General features: G+C 35.3%; 2 protein-coding genes across 4 annotated transcripts; both read left to right on the top strand.

Annotated features, from left to right (window-relative positions):
* The first annotated feature begins 552 nt into the window (after positions 1-552).
* On the top strand, positions 553-9459 carry LOC120088345 (uncharacterized). 3 transcript variants are annotated; one of them, XR_005484895.2, is made up of 3 exons: positions 553-1050; positions 8590-9085; positions 9166-9459. XR_005484895.2 is itself a non-coding variant. In XM_090306229.1 (2 exons), the coding sequence occupies exon 1, from the start codon at positions 784-786 to the stop codon at positions 1036-1038; it is 255 nt and encodes an 84-aa protein (XP_090162355.1). In that variant the 5' UTR covers positions 582-783; the 3' UTR covers positions 1039-1050; positions 8590-9068. The 3 variants fall into 3 exon arrangements, 2 of the variants coding, with proteins under 2 accessions (XP_090162355.1, XP_090162356.1); XM_090306229.1 differs by lacking the exon at positions 9166-9459 and having other exon boundaries at positions 582-1050; positions 8590-9068; XM_090306230.1 differs by lacking the exons at positions 8590-9085; positions 9166-9459 and adding an exon at positions 4863-5265 and having other exon boundaries at positions 582-1050.
* A 10056-nt stretch (positions 9460-19515) lies between these two features.
* Positions 19516-23055, top strand: LOC120088312 (carboxyl-terminal peptidase, putative (DUF239)). The gene is made up of 7 exons (XM_039045521.2): positions 19516-20297; positions 20543-20629; positions 20718-20975; positions 21073-21237; positions 21332-21385; positions 21750-21896; positions 22308-23055. The coding sequence occupies exons 1-7, from the start codon at positions 20124-20126 to the stop codon at positions 22683-22685; spliced, it is 1263 nt and encodes a 420-aa protein (XP_038901449.1). The 5' UTR covers positions 19516-20123; the 3' UTR covers positions 22686-23055.
* The last annotated feature ends 1163 nt before the right edge of the window (positions 23056-24218 follow it).

The following is a 24218-nucleotide window of genomic DNA, read 5'->3' as shown; positions in this document are numbered from 1 at the left end:
TTTTTGTTAAATAATAAAAATATATCAACTTACTAAATAAAATATTGCACTAAAACAAATTATAATATGAAGATGGTGGGAATTACGATGACTGCTAAATTTGAAATGGAGAGAAAATATGAAGATGGAAGATTGGTTATTAGGTGTTTGAAAATGAAGGCAGAAGATGATCTTGGATGTTTGAAAATAAAGGAAGAAGGTGAAGAAATACTGGCTTGTTTAGGGATTTTATGTTGAAATTGAAGGAGAAAAAGACAAAATAAAAGAAGTATATTAGCACGATCAACGAGGCGATCCACGCCATGCGCTGACATTATGAACGATCTAAATACGTCTGTTCAGACGATTTGACATTTCTTAATTTTTTTAAAATTGTTTTAATGAATATGTCTCTTCAAGAGCATTCAAGTCGGACAAGAAAAAAAAAATTTCTGACTTCTCTTGAAGAGACACATTCAAATAAAGAAAAAAAAAAATCCCTACCTAAATAATTTCAAAATTACCTTTTTACCTAATTAAAATAAAAAAGAACCCTACAAATTTAATTAACTTTAACTCGGAAGAAGCTGAAATTTCGGAAGGGTACAAAAATCCTCGGTCGAGTTTAACAGAATGAAGGATATGTAGAGGCAACCAAATTAGGAAAGGCAAATGCAGCGAAGGGATCAAAAGGGGAGAGGGCAGAATCAAATCATTGGAACTCAAGTTGAAGGGGAAAAGGCGAAAAGCACAAACCCCTTCAAGAACGCAGAGCCAAATCAGTAATCAGGCATAGAGAAAGCCATGGTATTTAGCAGTTTAATGGTGTTATCAGTCGCTCATCTATCGGCGGATGCTTCGCAATGCATTGCTTGCTTTCCAGTTCGCCTCACCAGCCACCAACTTCTTTACCTTCTCTTCGGTTTCCCTCTTCAACAGCTCTCTCGCCTTGCCCTCTCTCTTTGGACCTTCATCTGTGTTCCTTCTCCCGGTTCCTTCTACTATTACTCCTCCTCTTCCTCGGACTCCGATAGTTCTTACTACTATGCTTCCGACTGACTTTTGTCTCTGGTAATTTTCTCCCCCTTTCTTCATTGATCAGATGGTGGGTTTTCATTTTTCCTTTCCCGGAGTACGATTATATTATCCGTGTTCTGTATTATAATAGAATAATTACTCTTTCCCTGCTTCAATTGATTTTGACTATTGAACATTTGAACCATGGAGTGCAACTTGGAGATATCGACAACAATATATGGAAAACTTCGATCAGTGCTATCGGATTTGACAACTTCTGAAAATAATCATGGATCCCCGACCATGGCTGACATTGTCTAGCGTCTGTGTCAGAGTTATTTTAGTAATGATAGTAACTGACAACAAGCGTGTAGTTAAGACAACACCATTTATTACTAGAATCGAAAGATTTATTACTAGCTCGTGGTTTAAAAAACACCATCTTCTGTGTTTTCTAAAGTAAAGGTTGCTTTCTTTGATTTTGTTGGTTGAGGTATCTGCTCCATGTTGTATCTCCTACATTTCAAATTGTTGCGTTCATTGTGGTTTTCCAGCCACAACATAATTTTATTAAATCTTCGTCGTGATCGTGGACAATGGATATGGTTAAGAGTCACTATACGACCTCTTGTCTTGGGATTCATCATAAATTTCACAAATATGCCTAATTTTTGAGGTGGAGATATGCTCCATTTACTCTCTAGCTAGCGGATTTCATTTTTATCCTCTTCAAAGAATTGCACAGTTGTATCATGGATGACTTCATCAATAACTTCGTCGTCTTTATTGGCTAAGTTGTTGGAGGAGGGTAGGACTTCAGTCATAAGGAAAGCCTTCTTTTTAGTTTCCCATTTTCTTGCCCCCTCCATTGAAGAATGTGATCAATTGGCATTGCACCTAAAAGCTTCAAGTTGTTAGAAACTTAGATCAAGTCCACAACACGGATAATTAATATGAAGATAAGAAGGGAATAACTCTTGAGGGATTTGGACTTGGGGTGTCCTTGGACAATCCCACTACATTCTAATGCTTAGTCGTGGGCCAGTATAAAAATGTAATTGACTTAGTCAAATACTTCCAATGGTTTGGTTAAGATTATCTGAGTTTGCTTTAAAATTTCACTGTCTGTTAAAAGAAGCACAAATAACTTGCATACATCCTACTAGCATTGTCACAACGTCTATGAGATCTAAAAATCATAATTATGACAGTGAAAAGAATTTTCTTTTGATATTATGCGTTTAGAGTCCAGAAAAGAGTAGAGTATTTTGCCTGTCCTACACCAATAAAATCTGTAAATATATTGTTCGGCTTTGGGAATCTTACCTATGTAGGCTTGACTACCTCCAAGTTCATTCATACTCTTAGATAAATGGTTTTCCTAAGTGATCTGCTGTGGTCTATAACATGATGTCTTCTGTTCTTAGAAGATCTTTTTCTTTGAAGATCCAAACTCTTGAGTTTTGCTAGTTCTACTATACGTCTGCTAATTTAGCCAAATTTGTCTACTCAGCTTCTTTGGCATTCTTTTTATTTTTTGTTGTCTATCCTTTCGTTTGTTTTATTGTTTATCACACTGTTCTTTTTTCTGTCTCCAATTCTTCTGCTTATATTTCTATTCTATCTACCAGTTTCTCTTTTTCCATATCCAAGTTGGATTGAGCACAGTTTTATTATGTATTTGGTCTTTCAAGATCTTAACAACAAGAAGCCTATCCATCAGATATAGGATCGTTGTTTACTATCCCAACACTTGAGACCTCTAATTATCTGTAGGTTTTATTTATGTGGATCTAATGAGAAGATGAACATTTAGTTTAGTTATAATAAAATATGAATCAGACATTTCTGCGGTTTGTGCGTAACAAAGAATTAATTGTTCTTGGAATGTGAGTTTCAGGGTACTTCGTGTCTAATAGGGATTGGGGAATATATTGGCTTTGCAAGATGGGGATTTGGGTTTTGTTATAATTCTATTGTTAGGGTTTTCCATTCTTGTAAATATTTTGTGATATTTTCCTTTTCTATGCTTTGTACACTTGTATATATTCATACATTTGGTGAATGAATAGAGTATTCTGATTTTCTTTCAAACCTAAGAGTTTTACATGGTATCAAAGCTCTCTAAACAAACTTAGGGTTTTGTGAACCTTAGGGTTTGAGAATTTAGAACCCGTTTGCGTTACGTTTAGGGTTTTGTGGTGAGTTAACATTTTTGCTCATAGTCGCCGTCGTTGGTTTGTTCGCCGCCGTTAGCCGCCGCCACTGTCGGAAAAAAAAAGGCTAGTTTTTCGACACCGCCCAGCCCGTCGAGGAGCCCAGCCGCTAATCTACAAAACCCCAAAGTCCGGATTCCATCTGACCAGCGCGTGAGGCTCACGTGCCACTTGCTCCATTCTGTCGTCGGTCCACACGTTGGCGCGTGTAGGCACGTGTGCCATCTGTTTTGGTTCTTTTGTGGGTTTCCTCAGTTTTGTTGACTCTTCTTGGTGGTGTGTTTGTTTGGAATATATAGATATACTCACTGCTTGTAAAGACATCTCTTCGGTAAATTCGGGTTTGATTTTCTGCTGTTCGGTGTCTATTTTTTGAGGTAATGCCTGATAAGAAACCAGTAGTCATGTCTGAGATTGTTCCTATGGTGTCAAAAGTAACTGAACACAAGTTGAATGGATCCAACTACTATTCATGGAGATCAATTGTTCGCCACTTTATTAGGAGCATGGAGATGGATGATCACATCATAGAAGAGCCATCGATTGATGCTAATAAAAAGATTTGGTGGCGGGACGATTCAAGAATGCTTCTACAAATCAAGAATTCTATTGATCGCGAAATCATTGAACTAGTAAATTACTGCGAATCAGTCAAGGAACTATTAGAATATTTGGATTTCCTTATTCTGGGAAAGAGAATATTAATAGAGTGTTTGATGTTTGTAAGACTCTATATCAACCTGATCAAGGAGAAAAATCTCTTATAAGCTACTTTATGGAGATCAAAAATACATGTGCGGAATTCAATGCCTTGATGCCAATCAACACAGATCCAAAAGTTCTAATGGCTCAACGTGAAAAGTTGTTTATCATGAGCTTTTTAGTAGGCCTTGCACCTAAATATGAGATGACCAAAGATCAAGTGTTGTCAAGCTCAAATATCTCATCGTTGGAAGAAGCTTACACTCGAATACTTCGTACCGAGAAGACACAAACAGTCATCTGATTCTAGTAATGCTTTGATTGGGTGCACAAATGATTATAGAGGTAATAAGGAGGTTGAATCAAATAGCTCCAAAGGTCATCCCAATAACCAAAGATCAAATCCAGGAGGTGTTATTTGCTATTATTGTCATAAACCTGACCATACAAAGCGTGAATGCAGAAGATTGATGAATAAGGGTCAGAGGATGCCATCACCCTCTGCACATGTCGCCTCTACTCTTGATAATCTTGACAAGTCAATTACGATTTCTACATAGGAGTTTGCTAAATTTCAGCAGTAACAAGAGTCATTGAGGGCATCATCTTCTACTCCCATTACGGCCATCGCAGAGACAGGTAACATTTCTAAATGCCTTCTTTCCTCCACGTCAAAATGGGTCATGACTCTGGCGCTACAGACCATATGATAGGTAACACCCAGTTTATTCTCTAACCTTTGTACATCTACCTCTTCACCTAATGTCACTATAGTTGATGGAACCTCCACTCCTGTTTTAGGATCAGGAACCGTCCATCTTATTGAATCAATTTATTTGTCATTAGTTTTAAGTTTACCACATTTCTCGTTTAATTTGATTTCGGTCAGTAAATTCACTCGTGATCTTCATTGTTGTCTCATTTTTTCCTGGTTATTGCTTATTTCAGAATCTTACAACGAAACAGACTATTGGTAAAGGGTATGAATTTGGAGGTCTTTACATCTTTGAACCACGAACACCTACGACCATCACATGCTCAAGCGTGTCCTCTCCCTTTGAAGAGCATTGTCGTTTGGGTCATCCGTCTATCTCTGTGTTGAAAGTCTTCGTCCACAACTTCAACATTTGTCTTCTTTAGATTGTGAGTCATGTTAGTTTGCTAAATTTCATCGTTTGAGTTTGTATCCTCATAAACGAGCTAATGCTCCTTTTGAATTAGTCCATTTTGATGTTTGGGGTCCATGTCCTGTTGAGTCCAAAGGAGGGTTTAGGTATTTTGTTACATTTGTCGATGACTATTCTCGTGTTACGTGGTTATATTTAATGAAAAGTCGTTTTGAGTTACTTTCTCATTTTCGTAACTTCCATGCTGAAATTCAAACTCGGTTTAGTGGTGCTCTTAAAATCCTACGGAGTGATAATGCTAAGGAATATTTCTCTCATACAATCAAGTCTTATTTAGATGCCCATGGCATTCTTCATCAATCTTCTTGTGTCGATACTCCATCTTAAAATGGGGTTGCAAAATGAAAGAATCGTCATCTCCCTTGAGACAGCCAGAGCTTTGATGTTTCAGATGCATGTTCCAACATCCTTTTAGGCTGATGCTGTTTCCACAGCTTGTTTCTTAATAAATCGCATGTCCTCTTCCATTCTTAAGGGTGAGATTCCTTTTCGTACTTTATGCCTTAAGCAACATTTGTTTCCCATTCCACCCAAAATATTTGGTTGTACCTGCTTTGTTCTGGATGTTCGACCTCAGCATACCAAGCTGGATCCAAAGTCCTTAAAATGTATTTTTCTTGGTTATTCCCGTGTTCAAAAGGAGTATCGGTGTTATTGTCCTAGTCTAAATAAATATTTCATTTCTCCTGATGTCACGTTTTTTAAACATACCTCAATTTTTTCATCACCGTCTTTCTCTTCGAATAAGAATCAGGGGGAGCATAAGGAATTAGAGGATGATTTCCTTGTCTATACAGTTATTTCTCCTTCCAATCCTCTTCCTGATTCATCTCTACCTGTGGGCTACCTTTACTCTTCCACCCATCGTTAAGGTCTATACTCGATGATAACCTCCTTCAGTTCCATGCTCTATACCAGAGTCTTCTTCCTCATTGGATCCAGAAATGAGTGGTGGTCTTCCTATTGCTCTTCATAAAGGTAAACATACATGTACTCATCCTATTTCCTCTTTTGTTTCATATAACCATTTGTCACATTCCACATGTTCATTCATTGCATCCTTAGAGTCTGTATCCATCTCTAAAACTATTCATGAGGCTTTGTCTCATCCTGGTTGGTGTGCCACAATGGTGGAAGAGATGATTGCCTTAAATGATAATTGTACTTGGGATTTAGTTTCTCCCTGCAGGAAAGAAGGCTATCGGTTGCAAATGGGTGTTTGTAGTTAAAGTCAATCCTGATGGTTCTGTTGGTCGGTTAAAAGCGCGCCTTGTAGCGAAAGGCTACACACAAACTTATGGCGTTGACTATGCTGATACTTTTTCTCCTATAGCAAAAATGGCATCCATGAGGTTGTTTTTTTCATTAGCTTCAATCAATCATTGGCTTTTACATCAGCTTGATATTAAAAATGCATTTCTTCATGGTGATCTTCAAGAAGAGGTGTATATGGAGCAACCACCAGGGTTTGTTGCTTAGGGGGAGAATGGAACGGTGTGTCGCCTTCGTAAATCCTTGTATGGATTAAAGCAGAGCCCACGAGCTTGGTTTGGTAAATTTAGTCAGGTGATTGAAAGCTTTGGAATGCGGAAGAGCACGTCAGATCATTCGGTCTTTTTTAAAAGACCTGAGAGTTTTGTCATCTTGTTAGTTATATATGTAGATGATATTGTGATTACTGGTGATGATACTTTAGGTATCCAGTCTCTAAAGATCTTTCTTCATAGTCAATTCCATACAAAAGATTTGGGCATGTTGAAATACTTCTTAGGAATTGAGGTGATAAGAAGCAAGAAAGGATAACTATTATCACAGAGAAAATATGTACTTGACTTGTTGATTGAAACAGGAAAGCTAGGGGCTAAGCCATGTAGTACCCCAATGATGCCTAACTTACCGCTCACAAAAGATGGAGAATTGCTAAAAGATCCTGAAAGGTATAGGAGGTTAGTGGAAAAGCTTAATTACCTTATAGTGACTCGACATAGCCTATTCAGTAAATATTGTGAGTCAGTACATGTCATGCCCTGCAGTTGATCATTGGGCTACATTGGAACAGATTCTTTGTTATCTGAAGGCTATTCCTAGGCATGGTTTATTATATAAGAATTATGGTCATACTAATATTGAATGTTTCTCAGATGCCGATTTGGCAGGATCTAAAGAAGACAAAAGATCAACCTCAGGGTATTGTGTTTTTGTTGGTGGTAATTTGATTTCTTAGAAGAGTAAGAAGCAAAATGTGGTGTCACGTTCAAGTGTGGAATTAGAATATAGAGCAATGGTACAGTCTGTGTGTGAATTGATTTGGATATATCAACTTCTTGTTGAGTTGGGATTTGAAATCACCACACCGACAAAGTTGTGGTGTGATAATCAAGCAACACTTCATATTGCGTCTAATCTAGTATTTCCGATTTCTTCACGAAAGTATTGGATGGAAGATGTATAGATTATCTATGTAACAAGTTGGGCATGATTAACATATATGCTCCAACTTGAGGGGGAGTGTTATAATTCTATTGTTAGGGTTTTCCATTCTTGTAAATATTTTGTGATATTTTCCTTTTCTATGCTTTGTACACTTGTATATATTCACACTTTTGGTGAATGAATAGAGTATTCTGATTCTCTCTCAAACCTAAGAGTTTCACAGGGTTAAATAATGCTAGTAATGCTAGTAGGACATTTCCTTTGTATTTTGGATCTTGTATTTTGTTTTTTTGAACATGAATCCTTTTTCATCTATTCAATGAAACAATTTGTATCCTTTCTTTAAAATAAATAAATAAAGCACGTAGGGAATAGGCCACTCGAACTTTGAAGATTATTGAAGCAAAATTCTAAATTTGTTTAAAATGCTCTCTGAGTCTTCACCAACTAAATGAAACACTTGGGTGTTATAGTAGTTAGATTTCCTTGTCGCTAACCAAACTGATTCAGTAATGCGGTTGGTACTATGCATCATAAGCGTGCCAACTAGCAAATCTTTTTCTTACCCAATCGTAGACAGATGCCTCCTAACGAGATTGAGGGAATTCCTGCCCCCTTCATGTTTATCCTTTGGTGGAAAATACTGCTAGAGTTCTGATTAAGTTTCCTACTGGTTAGAAGTGGGAAAAAGTTAACAGTATCTTTGTTATAAAGCCAACACTTTTTTTTTTTTTATAATATGTGGTCTTTTGGGTAAATTTTAGAAACAAATTCGTCAAAAGTGGCTAATATCCTATCAGTGTGAGATAAATAAGTTGACACATTGTCTTAAGAAATGCAATCGTCTAAGGTTTGTGTGGCAGCTTTGAGACATCGTTCTTTCTGTTGTCTAAATGCTTTCTGATGTTAACCTATGTCATTTTCTACCTCTTATTAATATCTACCCAACCTTTAACGTGCGTTGATCTCTTTGCTGGTATCTTGTTCAATTTTAATACATTAAGTTTAGCGTAACATTAGATGCAATTTAATGGTGGCTTCACTGTTTGATGAAGGATGGACGCCTGGAGTTGCAGTCCCATTTTAGCATCTGAACATTTCTTAACAAGTTTTGTGTGAATGATTGTGAGAAAAGTAACCAAAGAGTCTTCACCAACTCGGATGCAGTCCATGCTTTAGGTGTCTCACTTCCAAGTTTCAACAGCTGCTTTCTTTCAAAAAGTTTTACCAAATCATGTACAGTACATGAAGGCATTGGGCTCCTTGTCTCTTCTGGCTTGTATCTATGGTGACAAAGTCTGTACGTATGGTTTTTTCCTACTAAGGGAATGCAACAGTGAAAAACCGAAAGAAGCGCGACAGAAATGTGTGTTTCACTTTCAATGAGTGGACCTTAGATTGATGTTGATTGTAGAACATTTGTAGATTCCAGCTTGGTTTACCTTGATCAGGTTTTGTCAGTAAGTCAGGTTGACCTGACATTGTGTGGATGGATGATTTGAGAAATGATGCATATTTTACATGGATTGCAAAAGGAATGAATGTCTGACTGTAAGTAGAAGTGTTTTGAAGATAATCACTTTGATGCCAATAATCCGTGAGGGATGAGTTGGTTTGATGGGCCTTTGCAGGTTTGACTGTGGACCGTAGAAGCTGTAATGACGTTTATTTGTGGAAAAGCACCAATCACGGCGAACAAAAATCCCACATGCAGATCATTGAACCAAGATAATCATTTTTTTCAACGCTCAACAGTGTCGCTTTTGAATTTAGTGTCTAAAATATTTTGATCCGTTTAGTTAAAGTGAACTTAATTTAATGGTAATTTGTATGATCTTTATCTTTAAAGATCAAAGGTTCTATCCTTGTCTTTACAATTATTCTTCTAACAAAAAGAGAAAAAAAAAAAGTTTTGATGTGTTTAATTCAGGTTGGCGTTTGTTTGGAGGATTGGAAAGCAGCTGCTTTTAACCACATGATAATTATCAAATCTAAACTTGGATTCTTCAGTTTAATAAGCATGATTCTTTTTTTAGTTCTCTTTCTGAAATTTATAATTGTTTACTCTTACTTTTTGGACTATGATTTTTAGATAGTGATAATAAAATAAAAACTTTTATAGGTCAAATTATAAATGGAAATAACGGTTATGCTTCTTTAAAAAAAAATTATCAAAGAGGACGTTTGAGGTAAGAACTATCCTATGATTATTTACTATAGTTTTTACTATTTTACATTCTATCATTTATTTATTTTTTGCTATCGTGTTTACTATTTTCTTTTCAGATTAATTCTAATTAGGGTTTACTTCAAATTAATCCCTTAATAAACTTCATAGTTGACTTATGATCCCAAATTCTTCTAAATTCATGTTTAAGATATCATAATAATACCAATTGGATCCTTAATTATGTTTGATAATACCTTAATTAACCTAAAATTGATTTTTCATCTTTTAATGACGGACAATAGATGACAGCAAACTGTTATAACCCAACTATAATAACTAATTCCTTGTCCTAAATGCCTCCAAAGAGTCTTCCAGTTCTAGATTTATTATAATGACTCCTCTTCCCACCACCATTGACTCTCTACCACCTGCACCCTCCCAAATCCGTATAGACATAATCTCTCACTCTCTGAAATTTTGTCATCTATGTCCACATTCCACTTTTCACTCATTTATGTCAACTGTTTGGCTTCTATTATTTCCCCACTTTTTCTTAATTCTTTCTTTTCCAGCTATAAATGCATAGAAAAAATATAAGTTCACACTTTTAAACTTGGGATTTTGTATTAGTTTAAACTTTTAATTAATAATTGTATCCATTTGAATTCTAAATTTTTGTACATATATCAATTTACACCCTCCTTTATGTCTATTGAGAGACTTATAATTTATCAATTAAATACCTAAATTTTTATAAACAAATTAATTTAGATGCTCAATTAAGATTTTCTTTGAAAACTGTCTATGCATCAATTTGAATAGTCAATTTTATTAATTCCGACATTTGAAGAAGTCTACACATATGTAAGAATTCAATGTATGGACGACTTTTTATGCAATCTTAATAAAGGGGCTAGATTGATTCAATTATAACAATTTAGAAGTTTAATTAAAAAAATAAAAAAAATTATCGATATTTTTTTAACTAAATTTGAAGGAGTGTGCCAATTAATACTTTTACTAAAGTTCAATTTTCAAATTGATATAATTATTCGTACAAAGTTTAAATTGATACAATCCCTACAAGTTAGAGATATAAATTGAAAATTTTTCAATAAATGTACTTATTTGATTAAGAAATTTCCATAAATGTATTTAGTTTGTATATCATATATGGGTGTGATTGTGTATTTATCTGTATATAGGATGTTTATTTGGTTTTTGGCTCATGGATTATAGTTCGTGTAGTGGCAAAAGAAATTTGTGCAAATATAAGCATAACTCAACAATAAATGATATATAATCTTTAAGTTATAAGATATTTATTTGGTTATGGTTATAGTTTGGAAGTTTATATTTTTCATATCATCACATATGTTGTACTAATGAAATCAAAACTGTATTTTAGTATGCATATACTTAGTCATGAAACCTAATCATTTCTAAATTTGATACTAGTTTTTATAAGAGATTAATCTACAAATAAAAAATGTCAACATGATAATGGTCATCTTTGACTTAGATGAGATGTTCAAATCTTCAAGTCTACATATTGCTTAACCATATATATACATATTAAACAAACCAAACATAGACTACATTTATATTGCTTTTGCTATTGCATAAATGTATCTTTTATGTTTTTAGAAAAAAATATAAATGTTGAAGAAATTATTTTAAATGATAAAATTGTTAGATAGTAGTCTATCTCTTTCTATGGCGGTCTTTCACAAATACACTGTGATATTTTGTTATTATTTATAAATATTTTGATTCATTTTACTGTCTATTGCGATCTATCACAGATAAAAAACAGCTTTAAATGGTGACTTCAACTTTGAAATTAAAAAAATGATTATTTTCTTTACTTAGGATGACTTTAAAAAATGAAAGCAGTGGCCAAGGAAGCGAGTTTTTTTCCCTCTTTTTTTTTTCTTTCTAATTTTTCTTTGGTTTGGGAGGAAAAAGAAAAAGAAAGGGCAAAAAAGTAACTTTGAAGTGGGAAGGAGAGGAGGATAGGGAATCTGTAAAGTTAGCAATGAGTGGCATTTTGAATGGATGGCACCAATCACTAGTTTAATGCCAATGGCCAGCAATTCTAAAAGCTAAACCTTTTGCATAAATCTTTCTTTAATAATTGTCCATCTTGATAATTGGCAGCGTCCATTTCTCATTATAATACTAAAATATGTTTTAATCAATTAATTAATGTGGTATCACTGGCTTTCAGAAAAATATAGATATATTGTCAACAAGAGCGTAGCTTGACTGATATAGTGCTTGTACTATCGACCTTGAAGTCTGATGTTCGATTTTCCCATCCCACACTTTAATTACAATACCTTTAAAAATATATATATATATATATGGATATATTACCAACAAGAGCGTATTTTAATCGACATAGTATTTATACTATCAATCTCGAAATCTGAGGTTTGATACCTCCACTTCAAACTTTAATTACAATACATTTTTTTTAAAAAAAAAATATGGATATATTTAGGTCATATGGTCAGGGTGGTACGTCTTTATAAATCAAGTGTATGCATCTTTTTTTCTTTCTTTTTTTTTTTTTTTAAAAAATAAAATTATTTGCAAAGGATATGCCAAAAAGAAAAATTGTATTTCCACACTTCCAACAATTACGGAATTTGGTGTTTCAAAAAAAAAAAAAAAAAAAACTACGGAATTTAGTTTTCTAATAATTATAATTCAAGGTCAAGTAGAATATTTTTGTTACAAATCATTGTAAACTCTCACAAAATCTATATGATTAACAATGAACATAAAAGCGAAATGATCTAAATCAATTGAAAATTTAGCTTAAAAATGTTAGTTTTTAGCTTTGTAAGTTTGAATAATTCTTCTAACTGTGTTAAACTGACGTTTAAGTTCAAATTTGTTCAGAAAATTTTAACACATCTAAGGTGTACCTATTTTTGTACGTATTCCATCAAATTGTTCAATGGTAATTTGCATAATAAATTCATAATATAAAAGCTAAGTGGCCATCAACTTTGTGATTTGTTCTAGAAATTTCTTTATATTTTAAGAAGTTAAAATATTATTCTTGACCTTATATAAACATTTTAAAACTAGTTTAAGTAGAAATTCATTAGAATTTAGATAAAAATTGAAACTCAAAATGTTACGAGGATGCTCTAAGATTGTGTGTTTTACAAGTATATGATTTTTTTTTTTCCGGAAATAAAGGTCAAAGTTCATGTTGGAACCGGCTATCCTTCGACGGTAAAACTTGACAGTAGCGAACAGTCACGAACAACAGTCATCAGAAGTTAAAGAAAACCTGCAAAACAGAAACTCGTTATAGGTTGAGTCGCAAATCTCGCTCTCTTTAAGATATTTAGCGATTCTGCCCAAGTGAGCAAGCAGTTCAACAGTATTGCCACGTCGTCCACAAGATTAAATAGCCCAGAAGTATAAAGCTGTCTCGATCGAAGATGCACAGCCACCGACTGGAACTCATACCTTTCGATATGATATGCTCAAAAAACATATTGGAAACATAGGAAAGAATGGAGAGGGAATGAATTGTGAGAAATGATGGATGGCTTGCGCTTTTTATAGGCCTTGAAGGCCAACTGCAGTGCGAAACTGCCAAGGAGGAAGATGTGTCCAGCCACAGAACGTGCGTACATAGAATTCGACGCGAATGATGTGGGCAGAAGACCAATGACTGAAGACCAAAAACTGATATTATTATATATATTTTTAAATAAATTAATTAAATAATAAAGTTAAAAAATATTTTTTTAATTAAAAATAATCACACTCGTCTCACTGGGATGACGGTAGTGTGTGGGATGTCCACCATACCCACACTCATCTATCTCCTCACTCCCTCTAAAATATGGATACCCTTTGGGTCCCAAACCCAAAGTCCAAAATGGGAGTATATGAAGGAGAGTCCACTTCCCCAACCTAAGCAATGTGGGATTCTTAAAAGCATTTTTTCCTTTTAAAACTCAAATCTTCATCAACAATTTCCCACTTGAAAATTTAAAAACATAAGAAAACCATTTTTCATCGAGCAATATCAGTTTATACAACACTGTGCATAAAGGTGTCTTACAACTTGAATCTTTACGTAATGTAGATAATTCAGAATATACTAGAGTAACTCATGGTTTTGAACTCTATCTCTAACAACATCTCATACACAGTATCATTAGGGTGTAGTTCGAAAAGCCTGTGCTTTAATACCTAGCACATGTTTCCCGGTTTAGTGAACACTCTAAAGAGTTTGCCTAAAAACTCCATAGGAAGCGGTCCCCACTTCCTCATTCACATATGTGAGTCTATCAAGAGTGCTCCTGTAGCTAAGTACCTCACTTGACATCAAGTATAGATCTCATTAAGAACTAAGTTTAACCTTTCTTATACTTTAGGATATCATGCTCAGACTCTAGGTCATAGGAAAGGAACTTTGTGTTTGTTTTAGCATAATTCATTATATACCACTTGTGATAAGTTATTACCTGTTGAACCTGTTTCTTGGGATCTCCAGTCTACAGGCTGGGTTTTTCTCACAGTGATTCGTCTCTTTATAAGTATGAGTCCCATTCTTTCTGAGATTTTAAAAACCTTATCTTCGGCCAGTCCTTTCGTCAAAAGATCTGCCAAGTTTTCATTCATCTGTATATGATCCACTCTAACTGTGGTAGTAGTGAGGAACTCTCTAATGGTACTGTGCTTACAACGTATTTTTTGTCTCTTTCCATTATAATAACGGTTCTGAATTTTGTGATTGTTGAAATACTATCGCAATGGATCAATATGGCTGGTATCGGCTTTTTCCATAGGGGAATCTTTAATAGCAAACTTCTAAGCCAACTTGTTTCTTCATTAGTTGTTCCCAATGCTATCATTTCTGACTCCATCGTAGATTGGACTAAAATAGTCTGTTTCTTGGACTTCCAAGAGATAGCTCTGTTTACTATATTAAAGATATAGCCACTTGTAGCTTTTGAATCATTCGAGAGGGAGTTTCAGTCAATATCGCTGAATCTTTCCAAGACAATGGGAAACTTTTAATAATGTAATCCTAGGTTTTGGGTTTTCTTTAAGTACCTCACAATCATTTCTATAGCATTCCAATCTCTATACTACGTCTACTTGTAAACCTACATATTAATTCTACAACATAAGCTATATCAAGAGTAGTGCAGTCAACAACGTATCTAAAATTGCTTATGATGCTCGCATACTCAGATTGATTAACACGGTCACCAGTGTTCTTGAACAACTTAACACTAGGGTCATAAGGAGTACATGCTAGTTTACATTAAAATTAATTATATTTTATTAGAATCTTTTCTACATAGTGAGGTTGATCCAAAGAAATTCCATTTTCAGATCTAGTCACTTATATGCCTAAGATTACACTTGCTTCTTCTAAGTCTTTCATGTCAAAGTTTGCACTCAATGTAGATCTCACATCATTTATGATATGCAAGTTCTACCCAAAGATTAACAAATCATCTATATACAGACACATGATAGTGTAAAGATTATTTTCAAACTTATAGTTGATGCATTTGTTACTTTCATTAACCTTGAAACCTTTAGATAGAATTGAGTTATCAAACTTTTTCATGCCATTGCTTAGGAGCTTGTTTCAGAACATATAGAGATTTATCTAGCTTATAAACCTTATTTTCTTGACCATGGACTATAAAGCCCTCAGGTTGTTTCATGTAAATCTCTTATTCAAGTTCACCATTTAGGAAAGTGGTTTTTACATCCATCTGATGTACTACGAGGTTATAAAGGGCAGCAAGAGAGAACAAAGCACGGATTGAGGTAATTCTAGTGACAGGGGAGAATGTGTCAAAGAAGTCTATGTTTTCTCTTTGTCTAAAGCTCTTTGCCACTAACGTGACTTTAAACTTGTCAACTGTTCCATCAGATATAAGTTTCTTCCTTTAGATACATTTGTACCCTATTGCCTTGCAACCTGGGGGGTAGGTCTACTAAGTGTCAAGTCCTATTTGACTCAAGAGAGCGCAACTCATTATTTATGGCTTCTTACCATAAGTTGACATTTATAGAGGATAGAGCAGCTTTTAGATCTTTAGGATCTTCTTCTATATTATAGGTTTGAAAGTCATCCCCAAAATCCTTGACTGTTAGACAATTGAATCCTAAGCCCCAACCATTTCTCGATTTAGAAGGAAATCTATCCTAAAAAAAGTCGATATCATTTGACTTAATGATCACTTGGTTTACTAGGTCATAAAACCTATAGGCTTTATTGTTTATGGCATAAACTATAAAGACACACTCATAGACTCTACTAGCTAGCTTTTTTCTTTTAGGGCCTGGAATCCTTACAAAGGCTAGACATCCCCATGTTCTAAAGTATGACAAGTATAGTTTCTTATTCTTGAGGACTTCCTAAGGTGAAGTTGTGTTTTTAGACTTTGGTATTCTATTTAGGACATAACACACGATAAGGATGATTTCACTCCAATAAGATGTGACTCATGAGCTAAGTAAAATAACAACTACTAGCTCGGCTAAAGTTCTACTTTTTCTTTCGATTTTTTCGTTCATTTTAGGAGAGTAGGATGTAGTCTTTTCGTGTATTATTCCATGTGAGTTAAAGAATTCATTGAGGCTATCTAAATCGTACTCAATTCCCTTATCACTACAAAGTCTTTTAACCTTTCTGTTAAACTGATTCTCTACTTCGGTTACAAATAATTTGAAAGCATCAAACACATCAGTTTTATTTTTCAGCAAATATATAAAAGTAAAATCAAAGCAATCATAAATAAAAGTAATAAAATATCTTTTATTGTTCTTAGTCAGGATACCATCAAATTCACATAAGTCAGAATGAACTAAATCTAGAGGCTTAAATACTCTAAGTACATATTTACGCGGAGTCTTAGTTATTTTAGTTTGATTACAATACTCACATTTATCAAATTCATTCATGGATAAATTAGGTATCATTTCCAGCCTAATCATATTACTAACTAATTTCTTATTAACATGACAAAGTATAGCATACCAAACATTCAAAGAACACAACATATATACATAAGATTTCACTTTATTTATGTCTAAATTTAATCTGAACATTCCCTCAGTTGCATAACCCTTCCCTACGAATACATTATTCTTAGTAAGGGCATATAAACTTGCCCCTATGGTTTGAGAAAATCCGGCCTTGTTGAGGAGATAGCCCAAGACCAAGTTCTTTCTTATCTCTGAAGTTTGCAGGATATCCTTCAATAAGAGGGTCTTTTTCGAGTTAGACTTCAGCTCCACCTCACCGGTTCCAGCAACTTTCGTTAAGTGGTGATCCACCAACAAAATATTCTTATCCTTAGTTTCAGTATAAGTTTTAAAGAGACTAAGGTCGTGACAGACATGACATATAACGCCAGTGTCTATCCACCACCTCTCAGAACCACCGATCACATTTACTTTTGTGATCATGGCAACTAACGTTTCCTCTGTCAGATTTTCCTGACTAGTAGGTGATGCTTGTTCCTATAGTTTCTAGCCATGTGTCCAGGTTTATTATAGTTAAAGCAAAGAAACTGTACCATTTCTCCTAATGGAGGTTTCTGCTTCTTCTATTGGTTCTGGTTGTTGGAACCACGGTTCTGACCTTTCCTCTTTGTCCCCTTGGACTTTTGGTCAGGCTTTATCACAATAGAGATGGATGTCCCAGGTACGATGTTCACCTCCTCCCTCTGGTCCTACTTTCAGGCTTCCTCCTCAATCCTTAGCCGCGTGATAAGAATCTTCAAGGAAAATTCCTTGGTCTTATACCTCAAGGTGTTTTTAAAATCGTTCCATAAAGGGGGTAATTTATCAATAATAACAACAACTTGGAATTGTTCGTTTAGGGGCATATCTTCGGTTATTATTTCATGAGTCATCTTTTGCAGTTCATGGGACTGGGCCTCCATAAATTTTTCATCCGCCATCTGGAACTTGAGGTAACGGTTGACAACATATTTTTTTCGACCCGACCTCCTTGGAATCGTACTTCTTTTGCAGGGCATCCCAAGGTTCCTTTGTTGTATTCATTTTGTTGTAGTAATCATACAGATCATCAGTCAAACCATTTAAAATGATTTTTTTTACATAAAAAGTATTTTTCTTCCCAATCAACAGCTTCTTTTATTGTTTAGTCGAATCTTTGTTCGTAACGATTGGCTTATCCGTGGTACAAGCGTCAGAAACTTTCTTGATGTTAAGGAAAAACAACATCTTCTACTTTCACTGTTTGAAGTTCGCTCATTCGAACCGAAATGGACGGTTGAGGTTGGAAGTCATAATATCGTTATGACTTATAAGGGCCACCGCAACAGCGACAAATGAAAATGTCTTAAAATTGTTGGAACCGACTACCTTCGATGGTGAAACTTGACAACAGCGAACAGTCACATACGACAGTCATCATAAATGTGGAACCTTCAAAACAAAATCTCGTTACAGGCTGAGTCGCGGATCTCGCTCTCTTTAAGACGTTTCGCAGCTCGCCGTCCCTAGGATAAAACAACCCAGAAGTATAAAACTGTCTTGATTGAAGATGCATAGTCCTTCGATATGATATGCTCCAAAAACAAAATGGATACAGAGGAAGGAATGGAGAGGGATTGAATTGTGAGTGGAAGAATGAGTTTGTAAGAAATGATGGAAGGTTATAGGCCTCAAAGGCCCCACATAACGTGGGGCCCAAAAACTGATATTAAATTAATAATTTTTTATTAAAAATAATCACACGCGCTGCACCACGCCCCGTACCCACATTCATCTACCTACCCACCCCTCTAAAATATGGGTACCTCTTGGGGTCCAAACCCAAAGTCTAAGATGAGAGTATATGAAGGAGAGTCCACTCTCCAACCTAAGCAATGTGAGATCTCAAAAGCGATTTTTCCTTTTAAAACAAATATTCAACTATTTTTATTGAATAAAAAGTTCTGTTAAGAATGGAAAAGTTAGGTTGAGTGAAATGAAGGGAAACCAAGTTTCTTGTTTTGTTTTTTGTTTTTTTTAATGTTTAACAACATGCAAAATATATTCAAGGATAAAAATACATGTTTTATAGGAGTTAAATTATGTTCATGTTTGGTTAAATTTGTAGAAAAATACAATCAAAAGTTGGATGTGGCAAACTTCTCTTCTTTTAATATATATATATATATATATATATATAAATTCTATTTTGATCCTTAAACTTTTAAAAACATCTATTCTAGTCCTTAAACTTTTTTAAAAAATGCTTATTTTGGTCTCTACTATTAAAATTATATTAACTCCTAAACAAAATGATGAGTTGACTTGTATTTTTGTATGACTAGACTATCAAATAAGTTAATCACACTAAAAAATGTAGACAATTTTAAATGAGTTGGTAAAACGATTTAATATTGAACTTAAAAGTCGTTTTGTATTTAAGATTTTGATCGTTAAATATTTTATCACATTAGTTGCCTTTTTACTTCACTTTCATTTTACTCCGCATATGTTAGACAAAATTTTATTAAAGAGTTAACAAAATTTTAATAATAAAAACCAAAATAAACACTCTTAAAAAGTTTAGAAACTAAAAAAAAAAAAAAAAAGTCTGTTTTTGAAAATTTAAAAATCAAAATAGAACCAAATTAAAGAAAGAAGAACTTAAAAAGAATATTTTTTGTTTATGATTAAATGGGTTGCAGGGAGATTGGCTGACCCCACCATGTATTACCAAAAAGAGGAATCTTTTGGAGTTGAAAAAAAGGCGCTAAAAAAAGCAAGGGGAAAAGTGAGATGCAGTGGAAGGTAAAATAAAAGTACAAGGATACGGTCATACTCATACAGATACTGCATTGTGTTCCGTGGGTGTGGTTTCAGCTTCAAGTTTGGCATAGGATTCCGCTTTCTTCAATCTTTTCTGTGCTCTTAATTTACTAATATTCCCAATCACACGAGACAGTGAGAGACGATGCTAAAATTTACTAATACGAAGCTACGAGCTTTGTGTATAAAAATAAAAGCCCAAATTTCCCCCCATGTTCTATTTCCTACAACTTTGGTTCAGTCTCTTTCATCATCATCATCATCTCTCCCCTTTATCTCGTCATCGTGCAATCAATCAAAGTTCTAAAAGGATGATATAATAATATAAAAGTGATTTTTACAATCCGGATCCAATGATCCCATCTTCTCTCTTTCTTTTGCAAGCACAGAAAGAGAGCGAGAGGGTAGCTTAGCTTGGCTTGGTCAGGCGTTGTAGAAAACGGAGTAAGACAAAGAGCGAGAGCTGGTAGGTGGAAGCAGAACCGTCCCAGTTGTGAAGAAGCATTTGGGTTTGAGATTCGAGTGTTGGGTCAGGGTGTATGTGATTAATTTCCATTTGGGAGGCATTTGGGCGGCTTCCTCTAAATGCGTCCTTCTCAGATTGGCAGAGGAACGGCCGGCAGAGTTCTGCTACCGATTTTCTCTTTATGGGCTCTGATCTGTCTCTCCCAGTCCGCTCGATTATCCCCTTCCATGCAGAACCTGGAGGTTCAGAAGCACCTTAGGCGCTTGAACAAGCCCCCATTGAAAACAATCCAGGTTCTCCCTTTCTCCCTCTCAAACATGTTTTTAATTTCTTGCTTTTCCTAAGACTTGGAACAGCCTTTAATAATGTATGCTATGAGTGTTGCTACTTCCATTTTCTTAGAAATCAAACAGTATCTCGTGTATTGCAGCTTCCAGTTTTAGCTACATAGTTAAGATTTTGAGAAATGAAATTTCACTTTCATCTACTGTTTTCCCTCGTTCTTTTCTTAAATTTTGTGTTTGTTATGTTCAATCAGAGTCCAGATGGGGATATCATCGACTGTGTTCACATTTCTAATCAACCAGCTTTCGATCATCCTTTCCTCAAAGATCATAAAATTCTGGTTTGTAACGTTTCTCAGTTTTGCACCTACTTCGAGTATTTCTTCATCTACCTGTCCTGAAGTTCCTTACCACTTGTCCGTGTATCAGACGAGACCTACTTACCACCCAGAAGGGCTATTTGATGAGAACAAGGTGTCTGAGAAACCTAAAGAGAGAACAAACCCCATCAATCAGCTGTGGCATTCAAATGGAAGGTGCCCAGAAAACACAATTCCTATTAGGAGAACCAAGGAAGATGATGTTCTGAGGGCAAGCTCTGCCAAAAGATATGGGAAGAAAAGGCACAGAACCATTCCTCAACCCAGGTCTGCAGATCCTGATCTCATCAATCAAAGTGGTCATCAGGTAATTCTTCCCCCTTTTAAATACAATCAGTCTTTTTATTTTCTTTAATTATTTACTTTAGTTCTGATATCGTGTTGTTCCCTTCGGAGCTGCTTAGCACGCAATAGCTTATGTGGAAGGAGATAAGTTTTATGGAGCGAAGGCAACTATCAATGTATGGGAGCCCAAAATACAGCAGCCTAATGAGTTTAGCTTGTCACAGTTATGGATTTTAGGAGGTTCTTTTGGTCAAGATCTCAATAGTATTGAAGCTGGCTGGCAGGTACTGTGAACTAATATTGATTAAAAAAGCTAATCAATTCCTTTTCTTTTTGCTCCCATCGTTGGTTCTCATAATTGGTTACCTTTGACATCAGGTCAGCCCAGACCTATATGGCGATAACAACACGAGACTCTTCACTTATTGGACTGTAAGATTCATTTACCTCTTTGATAAGATCACTTAGGTTCTGTTTGATAATCATTTGGTTTTTGAAAACTAAGCTCATAAGCATTACATCCACCTGTGAGTTTCATTGTTTTGTTATCTACCTTGGACATAAAATCTGACTCAAGTTTTGAAATCTAGAAAAAGTAATTTTTAAAAATTACTTTTTACTTTTAGAATTTGATTAAGAATCTAAATGTTGGCGTCTGTAAGTGAAGTGAAAAGCATAGGAAAGATATTGTGAGGAAACAAAAACAATTTAAAAAAAATGTTATCAAATGGGACCTTAACTTTTTAGTCTCTCTTGTCCAATTCCATTGATCTAACGATGATGAATATATTTGCAGAGCGATGCATACCAAGCCACAGGATGTTATAACCTCCTCTGCTCAGGCTTTATTCAAGTTAACAGTGAAATAGCGATGGGGGCAAGTATCTCACCTGTATCTGGATTTCGCAGTCCACAGTATGATATCAGTATACTTATCTGGAAGGTAAATGCCAAACCTCACTTGGACAACACAAAAGAAAAATTGAAACATCAACCATTGCGTTAAATGCTAAAAGACAAATGAGACTGACTGTACAAAGATAAGTGCATGTGATCATTTGTGGACATTGCCCAGCTGAGATGGGGTCTTCACATTAGGTGTTAAAATAATACCCACCCACACATATAGTTTACTTTAAAGGGGTCAGAAACAGAAAATCCCGGTGTTTGAGATCGTAAGATTCTTTTGTCATTTCCCCCTACTACAGATTTTAATGTATGAAGAACCCACATGGGTGGCTTAAAAAACCATTCTGATTGACATATAACTAGAGCATAATTCAGTAGTGAGAGTAATATTAAGAAATTTATTTGTTGTTGATGATTGAGATGAGTATTTGTGTATTTGGTGTAGGATCCAAATGAGGGACACTGGTGGATGCAGTTTGGAAATGACTATGTGTTGGGATATTGGCCTTCTTTCTTATTCTCGTACCTGGCTGACAGTGCCTCCATGATTGAGTGGGGAGGGGAGGTTGTGAATTCAGAGGCTGATGGACTGCACACCTTAACACAGATGGGCAGTGGTCATTTTCCTGAAGAGGGGTTTGGGAAGGCTAGTTATTTCAGGAACATTCAGGTTGTTGACAGCTCCAACAATCTCAAAGCTCCCAAAGGGATTGGCACTTTTACAGAGCAATCCAACTGCTATGATGTCCAAACTGGCAGCAATGGGGATTGGGGCCATTACTTTTACTATGGAGGCCCTGGCAGAAACCAAAATTGCCCATGAGGACTACTTCAATGTAAACTCCCTGTCTAGTGTTTTTCTCTCCCTTTCTCTATCTCAAGCCTGTAACATGCATTCCAAAGCTAGTGAGTGCATTCTCTTTTCTTTCCTTTGTATAAACATCCTTTAGATCTTGTGAGATGGGGGCAGAAAGGTAAAATATGAGCTTTCTATAGTGTGAAGTTTTGGGTCTTCATTTAATAATTTTAATTTTGTTTAGTGGTGTTGGACTTGGGAAGGGGGAAAGATGCTTAAAAAGCTTGAAAGGAACAAAGCCTTTGTGAAGCTGCACTGTATTTTTATTTGTAGTTTACTCCTCTCTTAGAGGGGATGGTTAAATCAATGGATGAAATGTGGTCCTGTTGATGTGACAGAGCCTTGTTTTTCTCTTTTTCTTTTTTTGGTTCAGAAAGAAAGGAGTGGAGAAATGATGAAGCTTTTGAAATTGAAAGGTGGGTGGGGATGGCAATGCTCTGTGCGCTTCCCACCACACCACCCTTTAGAAAGTGAACTCCCACATGAAGCTTAAAGTTAGGCCAACCCCCACTTGCAAGTTGCAATCAATATTCTGTTTGAAATTGTTGGCTGCCTCTAATCCTTACCAGATTTTAATTTCAGATCATAAGGAATCTTGGGTTTTTTTTTTTTTTTTTTTTGGTTTCCCTGGCCTTGTCATCCACCTACCTTTGCTGCTGTAGGATCTACCCAAAGTGAAAATCTGCCAACTCTGTAAATTAGAGGGGGTTGCACTTTTTTTTGCCTGGCTTTCTTCACTTTTGATAACTTTTATAGCCTCTACCTTTTTCTTGAGTTTGGCTCTCTGTTGCCTTGGGAAGATAAGAAGAATAAAGTCTGGTCTTGATTTAAAAGGTGAGACTTTCTCTAATTGTTTAAGGTTATGAAATTGGGTGACTCGTGAAACAGCCATAAAAGAAATGGCGGTGAAGCTGTGCGACCTTTACCTTTTCATTTATTCCCTTCCCATGCTTTTCTGGTTTCTGCATCTCTCCCTAATAACATAACATCTAATTTTTGGCACAGGTGGTAATTTGGACAACTGCCACTATAAACATAATGAATATTTAGGGACAGAGAAAATTGTAATCCAAACCGTTGGTGAAATGGACCATTAGAGTTGGGTTGAGTACAGTTCAGATATATGCTTTCCATCCAACTACTCGAGAGTTGAGACTATAGTCAAATTCATCTCCAGTTTTCTCAAGAAAATAGAGAGCGCAGCATATGACTCTACCCACCCAACCGCACTTTTCAAAGTTTCTGAAATGGAATCTGTTCTATTGTGTTCTATTTATTTAAATCAAGATTGTTGAGGTTCATGTGAAAGCAAGTATAATTCAAATAACATTCAAGGTATTAGAAAAAAAAAAAGAAAAATTGTTGAGATCTATGTATCTCAACAAAATCCAAATCCTCTATTGTGTATATTTCATTATCAATGGACCACAGTGCAACAAATCTTTCCTCACATGTCTTCTTCTGGATACAACCACTTTGCATAAAAGGTTGAAATCAAAA

Source organism: Benincasa hispida, chromosome 10 (genome assembly GCF_027475165.1).
Source record: "Benincasa hispida cultivar pf3 chromosome 10, pf3_genome.v1.1, whole genome shotgun sequence".
NCBI classification, from domain to species: Eukaryota; Viridiplantae; Streptophyta; class Magnoliopsida; order Cucurbitales; family Cucurbitaceae; genus Benincasa; species Benincasa hispida.
The sequence above is the reverse complement of the archived record's forward strand: the minus strand, read 5'-3'. Positions and strand labels throughout refer to the sequence as shown.

Excerpts from the sequence above, each read along its gene's own strand:
- LOC120088345 (XM_090306229.1), top strand. The coding sequence starts at position 784 with ATGGTATTTAGCAGTTTAATGGTGTTATCAGTCGCTCATCTATCGGCG.
- LOC120088312 (XM_039045521.2), top strand. The coding sequence starts at position 20,124 with ATGCGTCCTTCTCAGATTGGCAGAGGAACGGCCGGCAGAGTTCTGCTA. Across the intron at positions 20,976-21,072 it reads TCAATCAAAGTGGTCATCAG|CACGCAATAGCTTATGTGGA; the intron begins GTAATTCTTCCC and ends GGAGCTGCTTAG. Across the intron at positions 21,238-21,331 it reads GTATTGAAGCTGGCTGGCAG|GTCAGCCCAGACCTATATGG; the intron begins GTACTGTGAACT and ends CTTTGACATCAG.